This window comes from Carcharodon carcharias, chromosome 13 (assembly GCF_017639515.1).
Source record: "Carcharodon carcharias isolate sCarCar2 chromosome 13, sCarCar2.pri, whole genome shotgun sequence".
Taxonomy (NCBI): domain Eukaryota; kingdom Metazoa; phylum Chordata; class Chondrichthyes; order Lamniformes; family Lamnidae; genus Carcharodon; species Carcharodon carcharias.
Genome location: NC_054479.1, coordinates 30,904,114 through 30,916,221, shown reverse-complemented (window position 1 = coordinate 30,916,221; position 12,108 = coordinate 30,904,114). Strand labels below are relative to the sequence as shown.

At 39.1% G+C, this 12,108-nt stretch overlaps 1 protein-coding gene across 7 annotated transcripts in view; it reads right to left on the bottom strand.

Annotated features, from left to right (window-relative positions):
• atxn2 (ataxin 2) overlaps window positions 1-12,108 on the bottom strand; it is a 122,886-nt gene that overhangs the window by 47,063 nt on the left and 63,715 nt on the right. For 4 of the 7 annotated variants that reach the window (XM_041202055.1, XM_041202057.1, XM_041202056.1 and 1 more), the window contains exons 6-7: window positions 6,801-6,815; window positions 1,348-1,469 (exon numbers count right to left, since the gene is read on the bottom strand). In XM_041202055.1, coding sequence (XP_041057989.1) covers window positions 1,348-1,469; window positions 6,801-6,815 — 137 coding nt within the window. The remainder of the gene's footprint in view (window positions 1-1,347; window positions 1,470-6,800; window positions 6,816-12,108) is intronic. The other 3 variants (XM_041202058.1, XM_041202060.1, XM_041202061.1) reach the window with 1 other exon arrangement.

Sequence of the window (12,108 nt, the reverse complement as noted above, 5' to 3'; positions counted from 1 at the left end):
CCTTTCTATAGCAAAAGAGCAAAACTTGAATGAATAGCTCAAAAAGAAAACAGTACCAGAGGCAGTATGATGAGGACCATAATGGTTATAGTTAAGTAACACCCAATCACTAATATAGATATTGTGCTTCTTGTTGCTGGAAGTAATGCTTTATATGAAATTCACCTCAGTGCTTCCAATTTGAACCATACCATTTGATTCACAACCACTACACCTGGCCAAATTGAGTAAAAATTAGAGCAAAGCATCACAATTCCACAAAAAAGGAGCATGTGGTCCAAAGCAAAAGGATAAACAGGAGCTTCAGAAGAATTGTAGCTTTCATTGTCAAAGAATGAGGAGCAGCATAACTATGGTAGGTAGTCCAACATTTTTCCATCTGCACAAAAAAAGCAGGTATAAATTAAAAACTCGCCCAGGTCATTTTGAAACCACTGGTGGAATCCTGAAGCCTTAAAGTATCATTCCCCTCAACTTTTTGCATTTTGATTAGCTAACCGATTGATCTTTCAATTGACAAACTGGGCTTTAGGGTTGTTTTTATTTTTTTAAGACAAATTGCCCCATTTGTTTTCAAGTTGCTTTCCTTTCCAAATGATCAGTGTGGCAAGGTTGCAGAGGAGACAATGTAATCAATATAATCAAATGGTATGATAGGAAAGGTTAGGCTAGGAACTATAGGCAATAAAGTTTAAATTAAAAATATCAATAGGGAGGAGGAACATAATCATAGCTGAATAATCCAATTTATAATAATCTGAACACTGCCACCAGATAGTAGCTTGCCTTTACATTCAACAACATATAGCACTTTCTTTGTTCCAGGTCAATCATACTTTCCCTTGAACATTTTGTCACCCTGGACATAGCAAACTGGTTGTTTTGACCTATGAAAATACAAATCTGCCATTCTCTTCAAAAGCCCTGTTTATAAGTCTCTGCATCCCATTCGGCATCCTCTTTCATGCCACATATCCCCAGCCAAGTTGAAATAAGGTGACCTGCCATATTCTCTGGCCAGGCTTGAACTCACTGCTAAGCAAAGTGCTATAATGGAACTGATTCCTTATGTTTCTCTTTGCTTTTGTAGAAAGCACCCAAATATCTTCTCAGTAGCAGAACAGGTTGTAAACTGACACTGTAGGAGATAACAGGCTTCCAGTCCTACGAGGCAACTCAAATTGAAACCAACAGTGGGCTAATTATGCAGGTAGCCTGGCTGCTATTATAACAATTTTATTCCCTTCCTAAAAAGACAGGCTAGGTGCAACAAGTGACAAACAGACAATTAAGATATATTTTGACTATTTTTTGGTACTGTTTTAAGTTCATAATTAAAATGTTTACCACATCAGATTCCAGAGCTTCCAAATCTTCATTGGTGCCATCACCACCATCCCATGGTTCTAGATCTTTGTCTTTATGCTCACCATTTAGTCTAGAGCCTATGGCAGCATCAGTGAAAGCATCTGAAATAGTAATTAATTAAATTCATGGTTTGTTTTTTTAAAGCCAACATGCTATGCCAAAAGAATTTTTATTAGTTAAAACAATTATGGAATTAAATTACTTCATTTTGCATAAACCTCTTGATGTTCCTACATAATAACAGCTAGAGACCACAGAAACACTAAGACCATGGTTAGAAATCTGCTCATGTCTACAAACTTAGCAATTAAATTTTAAATTCAAATTAGTGCACCAAGCTAGTATAGAGTTGAATTACTGGGAATCGTTTTATTCATTCTATTCTGGACACTGAATAGACATACATGAGAACGTAAATTCCATTAGAAATTGACTGGGTCAATAACAAATTTGCAGTCCTAGATTGCAAGCAGTTATGTCTTACTTGCCATATTTTATTATGGGTTATCATTAAAATGATGTATGAATGCAGCAAGGAAACAAATTTATAGCAAATCTAAAAATTCACTACAATAAGAAAATTGAAGTTTGCATTTCTAGTCAAACTGAGCACCAATATGAAATTCACATATATAATTTTCATCTACTCAAATTTAGAACGTTGATTACAGGATAGTGTGAAAAGGCTACAGTAGGGTACTAACACATACTAGCAAATGAAAAGATAGAGATTTGAATCTTATCTCTTCTAATTCCCAGCCTTAACAGCGCAAATCAAGAAATTCTGAGCAGAGGCCATGCCACCACCAAGTAGGGAAAAGTGGGGGAAGCAGATGAATCCACCAAGGTTGCAATCATGTGCATCCCACTTGCTACTCAAAGGCTGGAAAAATAGACCAGCTGCCCACCTGTCCTCAATGTTAAACCTCATAATACAACAGGGGGAAAACAGGGTGCATGGGCCCTTCATTGGATAATAAATGCTTTCAACAGAAAGATGTTTTTAACACATGCATGATAAAATCAGACCAATAGTCTACAAGTTTTGTGCCCATACACACACACTGACAAAACCAAGGAGTTGAACACATGATTGATGAAAGCATGTATTAAGCAGAGAAAAATCAACATTACTCTATTACTGATTTGACCCTTTCAGCCCTGAAGACCACATCACATGAAGTTCATGATTTTTTTCTTTGTGCAACCTTAATTACATCCCATTTCTCTTCTGCAAATCTTCCTGGAGTAAACAAGCCATACTCCAGATGACAGAATAATGTGACCTGTGCCCATAGCATTCTGTAATATGTTTCAGGTGGGATGCAATAGAACCTGTGATGACATTTCCCCATCTCCCTCAAAGTGGGGTAGGATCTGGTCTCCATTTTGTACTTTGCAAAAGGTCATAGCTGAGATGGAAACTGCGAGTAAAAAAAATGCCATTGCCCAGATTTTGACTATTTTTTTTGGTATGGTGTAGTCCAAGGCTGACACAGGTTGTGCAGTTAGTGTGGAGTCTGTCTAATCACCAATGTTGTAAGCTGCATGTGTGTGAATGGATTCAGGCAAAGTCAGAATCCCTAAGCTGGTCAAATAAACTGGTGTCATTCTGTATGAAGGACCACACATGAAAAATACCCGCTTGCATCTGTGCTAATGGAACAGTAATGCAAGAGTCAGTGCTTTCAGGATCTGAGGGGAGAAACTTGACAGAAAAAAAATCAATCTAAGAGACTGTAAAAGGTAATCAAGTTTAGAGCAATGTTTAACTTTGCGCATAAACATTGAGCCTTACAAGGTAATTCAAAAAGGGATATCAGAGCCTCGTCTTAAATTGAAAACAGACAGCTTATGATAAATGCTCATCACAACTGTCAGTTGAAGAAATCACATCCAAAGCACTGATTAATTTCCAGTCAAGGACAAAAATTAAGGATTAAAGTGAAAATTATTCATTGAAAACTGCAGGGAGGATCCGTAACATTCGGATGTCTTTCCATTTGATGCATCACATGTTTCCAACAGCACAAATAAGATGCACAGAGGCTTGACTAACTGTACTAAATATTACAGCATGGAAGAGGGAGTCTCCTGGTTCATCAGGACTGTGCTAGCCCTCTGAAAAGCTATTCAGTCAGTCCAATTCTTGCTTTTCCCCCTTACCCCATTTAAAATTTTAATCAAGTACTTATCCATCTATCCTTCAAAAGGTGTCATAGATTCTGAGCTCATCACAGTTTCTGTTTAACCATTACACATCTGAATTCTACTTAAGTAAATTCTCATGAACTCTTCCTTCGTCCTTTCGATGATCTCGAACTTCTGCCTTCTAGTTTTTGACCAGCAGAAAGTGTTTTATTTACTTCATTAAAACCCCTCAATTTTTGAGTACCTCCACTAAATCTCCTCTTAAGCCTCTCATGAAAGCAGCCCCAGTTTCTATGCTGGATGCTTATTTGGCAAGTATCCCAAGCACAATACTTCATGCTTTGAATTATGCCAGATTCACAAATGCTAGGTCATAACTGCCAGCAGAGCCTAAATGCACAATGCCACCAACTATATTTGCAATCCTTGACACAGTGATCCGATAATGGCTGTGACAGACCTGCTCCACAGACTATGATCAGCACAGACACCGATGCAGAGCTGTGCCATTTGCTGCAAGTACATTAACAGCTAATATATAAGGCAGGCATAGACAGAAACAACTACAAATCTGCCTCTCCTTTCTTCCAGGCAAGCTGCAACATCTATGTGTAGAGATGGTGTTTTTTCTTTCACTCAATTTTACTTGTCATTTCTTTCTCCCTCCCCCTTCAGCATTTGCTTTCTAACAAAAATAAATCCATCAATATTGCCACTTGTCTTTCAACATTCAATCTCTTGAGATTCCACATGTATTACAGCTCCCCCACCCCCCCAAATTAGATATCTCCCTGATCAAGGCTAAAGCTGCACAAGGAGCATGCTAAGGATAATGGTGAGCAATAAGCAATCAGCATATCACATGGTGGTCAACTTTGCACTAATTTCTAAGCTGACAGGTCATTATCTGACATAAGACTGGAAGGACAAAGTGTACACCAAAACCCAAGTCAGAAATGTTGAAAGGTTTATTGGGCGAAGTGAATTACCAATATTCTTTTGCCGAAAGGAAAATAAAATTACAAATTCAAGCTAATGTGGGCTAATCCATAGGCAGCTGGCAGGGAATCAACAGAAAGCTTTCTTTTTACCTAGCATTCTGAGGATAGGTCATAAAGCAACACCCCAATGTCATGGCTAATTTCTTTGGGAAAGATGAGGAATTTTCCTCAGTACTTGAGTTTATCCTGGTGGTATTGAGAATAAACTATAATGAGCTGTTTTTTAAAAAGAAAATTACAACTATAAACCTGGTTTGTTTGATGCATTTGGAGCTATCACTTGTTTCACGTTGGCAAAACAATCTAATCCCTTGCAATCACCTTCCTGAGCACAAAGTAAATTTGGAAATGGGTCAAATGGAATCAAGCCTAGTGTTACATTAAATACAATGTAAATTCTGTAAGACCTCTTATTTGAATTGTATTTAACAGTGCTTTACTTTTGCTAAATGAAACCAATTTCACAATCCAAAGGTTCAAAGTATCTCATGAATATTGTCAATGTTTTATTTAACTTAGTGCAGTACAAATTATTTGGTACTGTAAACTATTTCCCAAAGCAGCAAGTGGTGGTCTTCAAGAAGCTATTTATGCTTATAAACCCATTAGGCTAATCACATCAACCTCTCATTCATCAATGTAACATTATAATCAAAACAATTTATGTGTTTTCTATTGCCATAACATTTCCACTGAAGCAGTAATTGCAAGTTTTTGCATACATAGTAGGAATCACTCCAATCCCTCAAATAATTCTACCAAGACAGGCAATTGAACTGTACAAAATGCAAGCTGAGCTAAAGTTGTATTTATACAGAAACAGTAAATTCAGGGTTTACCATGGTGATGGAAAGCAGCAAGGCAAGGCACTGTCGAAGGTGCTTGAGGTGACATTTAATCATACTCCTGGCTACTAACAACTGTGAAAATATCACTAGAATAGGATTTGTTTGGTTTACAGTATGTCATGGGTCTGAAAATGATGCTGTGACAATGCAATTCAAAATAAGGCCAGTTTATAGATTTTATTTGCTTAAGTGGCCTGGCATCCAGTACTTATTTTAAAATAAAAACAGCATACAAAATATATTGTGTTACTTCCTTCAAAAAGCAAAGCCTTTGGAAATATTACAGGGACAACCAAGTACTTGCTAAACAAACTGAAAGTCTTTTGTTTAATTTCAACATTACTGGCCCTAGCCACTGCTGAAAAAGTCCACTGCTGTACAAATACCAAATATTATCTTCCGAAGAGTCACATTCGACTCGAAATGTTAACTGTTTCCCTCTCCACAGATGCTGCCAGGCCTGCTGAGTATTCCCAGCACTTTGTTTTTATTCCAAAAACTCGTGAATCTTTTAGGGCAATTTGCTGGAACAGACTTTAGTATTTCCAATGTGTATTTTCCTTTTGTTTTTGTGTAGTTTTTAATCATTATAATGCACTGGAACAACTGCTTTAGAAAAAGAGAGATTTAAAGATTTTTCAAGAAGAAAAGTTGCAGTATTATTTCTATGTTCTCCAATTAAACTTAATGCTCATTATTTTACAAAATTTAGAAGTATACCAGCTTTTTATAAATGCCATACAATTCTACAGAAGTTATGTCATACTGTGACTTGCGAATGCTACTACCATCTTAATATGATATGAAGCTACTATATCGATGCAAGTTTTTTTTGTAAATGAGCTCTTTTATTGAGGAAAAAAAACGACTTAAAAATGAAGCCCTTTATCAGTTCACCAAATTAGGTTACCCCAGATAAAACCTTATTCACTCATCGGGAATTTATAGAAAATCAATTGCTTCTTTCTGAAATGTAAGCCATTTCATACTTACATCTTTATCTGTTATTGGAAATTACGATGTTTAACAAGTTATAGTACAATTATATAACATTGTGCAGTATATAATTTAAAGGTACACATTCTTGTCTCCAACCAAATGTCATTTAGGATGAATGTCAATAGGTATTTATAGAATACTCTGAATTTTAATTAAATGTTCATTAAGGTGAAGTTGGTTCCACAGTACATTCCCCAGTAAACAAATCAATTCAGACTACAAACACAAAATAATTTTTCTTGAAGCAATTATTGAATATTTTTTTAGTAGTTTGGGTGTCATTTGAATTTTAACATGCAAATTTTGAGAATGTACTGCCATTTTAATGTGGTTCATAAGCAGATGATGTTAAGCTTAGAATCAATTTAAAATAAATGGGGCAGTGTTAATATACACACATATGGCATAAAGACAAAGTAAACATCAGAATTACCTGTTTCAGATGGAACTACAGAGATCAGAAAGAGAAGGTGGAAAAAAGAAACAATATCAGTAAAACAAATATATATTAAGGATCAAGATGAACAATCTGTCAGGTATAACTAACTCTGACATTCACTTACTAAAAATACTGTGCAAGGGCTCATTAAAAAGCTAGGGGATGACCATGCATGAAACAGTTTTCTTCACTTTGTACTGAAGTTACAGAAGTGATCACAGCATATGGAAAACAGCACCTATTTCATGATAGCAAATTTCAGTGTGTGCAAGTGGCTGGGGCAGGCGGGGGTGGAAGAGAGGGATGGGGGAATTGGTTGGGGGGGGGGGGCAGTGGGTGGAAGAGAGGATGGGGGAGGGGCCAGAAGAGCAGGACAGGGGAAAGGGGAGAGAAGGGCCAGAAGAGAGGGATGAGGGGATGAGGGAAGGGAGGAAGTGAGGGATGGGGGGTGCAGAAGAGAGAAAGACAGACATATACACAGAGAGAGACAAAAAAGGAAATAAAAAGACCAAAACTGAGTTGGGGCTTAACCACCTGCTGCTTGCTCAGCTGCCCGAAGATCATTTATTGCATTTGTCAATTCACATCTCAGGAATGTTGATCACTGGATCTTTTTCATTACCTGCATTCATACACATGAAATCCTTTGTTGGGCTGCTAAATTCCAATTAATAAACTAATTTTTTTTTCATACTACCAAGTTAAACAAGCAGAAGGGAATTATCAATTTATGAGAACTAGCTTCAAAACTCAATCAAAGCAGTTTCATGTTGCACAAGTGGATTTCCACTAAGGTATGTGCTTCACCCAAATATTATTCCCGCTGTATTCATGGACATCTTTCTTTTGCAAATTTTTAGGAACTATGACTTCACTGTCACATTGCAGTGTTGCACAGTACACCACTATGAAAAATGTGAAATCAAGGTGCCAATTATGTTCTATTTTTCAAGCAAAGTTGAAAGAGGGAGAGAAAAGCTAACTATTTGTTTCACTCTTTATATTGTATCACTCCTGCATTCTGCACGTATCATAGTTCCAAGCAAGTAATTTAAATGTTCCCAGATCACTTCTGAAATATATTTGAAAGTTCTGTTTGTACAATGATGAACATTTTTTACAACAGCTATGCCAGGTCATTGCTGCAGCAGTTTCTCAGGCTATTTTCAGCAGCTTCATCAATGATATTTCCTCAATCATATAGTTAGAAGTGGGGCCATTTGCTGATAATTGCAGCGTTCAGCCAAATTCACACTTCCTCAGATAATGAAGCAGTCTATGCCCGCATGCAACAGGTTTAGGCGAGCATGCAGACTTAGGCTTCTGACTGGCAAGGTGCATTCATGCTTTACAAGTGCCAGAAAAAGACCACTTCCAATGCACGAAAATCTGACTGTCTCCCTTTGATAATAAATGGTATTACCATTATTAATCCTCCACCATCAACATGCTGGAGGCTCACCTTTGTCTAGAAATCAGGAGTGTGATGCAATATTCTTCATTTGCCAGGATAGAGCATCCCATTTGAGATTAAACATTCAATCCCTGCACCACTGATGTACCATGGCTGCAGTGGGCCTATGGACACAATACAGCAAGTCATCAAAGCTCCTTCAGATGCACCTCAAAACCTTCAACTAGAAGAGCCTGGGCATCAGGTGCATGGTCTCAAATCTCCCCCTCCTATCTACACATACAACTATCTACTGTTGTATGTATATCGCCATCCTTTCGTTGTAGCTACTCTAAATCCTGGAACTTCCTACTTAACTGCACTGTAGCAGTACCTTCATCACATGGACTGTAGTGGCTGAAGGAGACAGCTCACCCCACCTTCTCATTGGCAATCTTGCCAGTGGTGTGAATATTCCAAGAATGACATTTTTAAAAAGCAGACTAGAATGCTGAAAAATATCAAATAGCCCAGCACAACTTTCAATGTCAATTTAAGTTTGGCTTTTTAAAATACATGGCTTGTAATTTAAGATCAGCCAAACCTCAACTTGAAACGCATTTTCCAATCTGTTTCAGAGCAGAGTGGTCTTTCTACCAACTAAACGTATGTTAAGAACTCAGAACACCCAACTGCATTACATATTTCCTACAGTCAAAGAATATAATAATTTGGCAGCTGTACCATTCTACAATTCTGTGGGTGGCCATTTTTAATCTGCAGGCAGGTTTATTTATTTTCCATTTGTTGGGAAAACAGGAATGACAGCCAAAAAATTCAGGAATCTAAGCCACACAATCACTATCATCTAGATTTTTCATCTGTTGACTATGAATGGACAGAGAAACTATCCCTATGGACCAAAAACCATCCCAAACCACTGTTCTGCCAAGTCTCCAATATTAAGTAATTTTAATAAGTAAATTGCCTAGTTCCTCTGCAGTTGAATGTAACAGTTACTTGATATTTTCCTTGTAATGAGTTTTATTGATTTAACCAGAGTCATCTTATTTACTAATCAGGCTAATTTAAAGCTCAGTGTGAGTTTACCATAGCAGTTGTGAATCATGCATTAAATTTATGACTCGATTATAGGGTATGAAATTTGTTTGTGCACATTTTTATTAAAACAGTTATGAACTATAAGAATTGAAATAAGACTTATGACCACTGCCATAACAAACTTCGACCTTTTTTAAAGCCCAAATATTTAGAATTGCATCTCACCTCCTGACTCCCCAAAGCCTGTCCACTGTCTATAAGGCATAAGTCAGGAGTAAGATGGAATACTCTCCACCTACCTGGATGACTACAGCTCCAACACATAAGAAAGCTCAACACCATCCAGGACAAAGCAGCCCACTTGATTGGCACCCCATCCACCAACTTCCACATTCACTCCTTCCACCACCACTGAGTAGCAGCAGTGTGTACCACCTACAAGGTGCACTACACCAGCTCACCAAGGTTCCTTAAACCTCACCTTCCAAACCCGCGAACACTACCACCAAGAACAAGGCCAGAAGATGCATGGGATCACCACGACCTGCAAGTTCCCCTCCATGCCACACAAAACGTTGACTTGGAACTATAATCGCCATTTTTTCCACTGAGACTGGGTCAAAATTCTGGAACTCTCTTCCAAGCACCACTGTGGATGCACCTAAACCACATGGACAGCTGCAGTTCAAGAAGGCAGCTCATCACCATCACCTTCAAGGGCAGTAACGGGATGGGGAATAAATGCTAGCCTAGCCAACAATGCCCACATCCCATGAAAGAATGAAAAAAATATTTTTACTACTTTACACTAAAAATGTGAAGACATGTAAAAATTACTGTAAAATTGCCAGTGTTGTGTCAAAATAAACTTCACGAAACATATTTTAAAAACTTTATGATGTTCCCATATTGCCAATTTACAGATACTTGAATGGATTGTGTCATGTCATAATTTGGACAGTAAATGTTCATGTGTTGTCAGCATCTCTCCACCTATGTAAGATTATGGGCATGCAGCAAATCAAATTTGTTGGAAATGAGGCAGCTCCATATGATGCATTTTGTTGTAGGCTGAAGAATTTAAAAAGGGAGGTAGTGGGGAAAATTCTAGAGTCTATTATAAAAGATTTAATAGCTAAGCACTTGGAAAACAGTGGCAGAGTCGGACAGAGTTAGCAAGGAATTACGAAAGGGAAATCATACTTGACAAATCTACTGGAATTTTTCAAGAATGTAATAGTAGAGTTGATGAGGGGGAGCCAGTGGATGTGGTGTATTTGGACTTTCAGAAGGCTTTCGACAAAGTCCCACATAAGAGATTAGCATGTAAAATTAAAGTGCATGGGATTGGGGGTAGTGTATTGAGATGGATAGAAAACTGGTTGGCAGACAGGAAACAGAGTAGGAATAAACAGGTCTTTCTCCGAATGCAGGCAGTGACTAGTGGGGTATTGCAGGTATCGGTGGTGGGAACCCAGTTATTCACAATATATATTAATGATTTAGATGACGGAACTAAATGTAATATCTCCAAACTTGCAGATGACACAAAACTGGGTGGGAGGGTGAGCTATGAGGAGGATGCAGAGATGCTTCAGTGTGATTTGGACAAGTTGAGTGAGTGGGCAAATGCATGGCAGATGCAGTATAATGTGGATAAATGTGAGGTTATCCACTTTGGTAGCAAAAACAGGAAGGCCGATTATCTGAATGGCTATAAATTGAGAGGGGGGGAATGTACAATGTGACCTGGGTGTCCTCGTACAGTCACTGAAGGTAAGCATGCACTGCAGCAGGCAGTAAAGGCAGCAAATGGTATGTTGGCCTTCATAGCAAGAAGATTCGAGTACAGGAGCAGGGATGCCTTGCTGTAATTATACAGTGCCTTGGTGAGACCACACCTGGAATAGTGTGCGCAGTTTTGGTTTCTTTATCTGAGGAAGGATATTCTTGCTATAGAGGGAGTGAAGGTTTACCAGACTCAGAGTGAGAGAGAGAGTGAGAGAGAGAGTGAGAGAGAGAGTGAGAGAGAGAGTGAGAGAGAGAGTGAGAGAGAGAGTGAGAGAGAGAGTGAGAGAGAGAGTGAGAGAGAGAGTGAGAGAGAGAGTGAGAGAGAGAGTGAGAGAGAGAGAGAGAGAGAGAGAGAGAGAGAGAGAGAGAGAGAGTGAGAGAGAGAGAGAGAGAGAGAGAGAGTGAGAGAGAGAGAGAGAGAGAGAGAGTGAGAGTGAGAGTGAGAGTGAGTGAGAGTGAGAGAGAGAGTGAGAGAGAGAGAGAGTGTGAGAGAGTGTGAGAGAGAGTGAGAGAGAGTGAGAGAGAGTGAGAGAGAGTGAGAGAGAGTGAGAGAGAGTGAGAGAGAGTGAGAGTGAGAGAGAGTGAGAGAGAGTGAGAGAGAGTGAGAGAGAGTGAGAGAGAGTGAGAGAGACAGTGTGAGAGAGTGAGAGAGTGTGAGAGAGTGTGAGAGAGAGAGTGAGAGAGAGTGAGAGAGAGTGAGAGAGAGTGAGAGAGAGTGAGAGAGAGTGAGAGAGAGTGAGAGTGTGAGAGAGAGGGAGAGAGAGTGTGAGAGAGAGGGAGAGAGAGTGTGAGAGAGAGGGAGAGAGAGTGTGAGAGAGAGGGAGAGAGTGTTTGAGAGAGAGGGAGAGAGTGTTTGAGAGAGAGGGAGAGAGTGTTTGAGAGAGAGGGAGAGAGTGTTTGAGAGAGAGGGAGAGAGTGTGTGAGAGAGAGGGAGAGACTGTGTGAGAGAGAGGGAGAGAGAGTGTGAGAGAGAGGGAGAGAGGGGGAGAGAGGGGGAGAGAGGGGGAGAGAGAGGGGGAGAGAGGGGGAGAGAGGGGGAGAGAGAGGGGGAGAGGG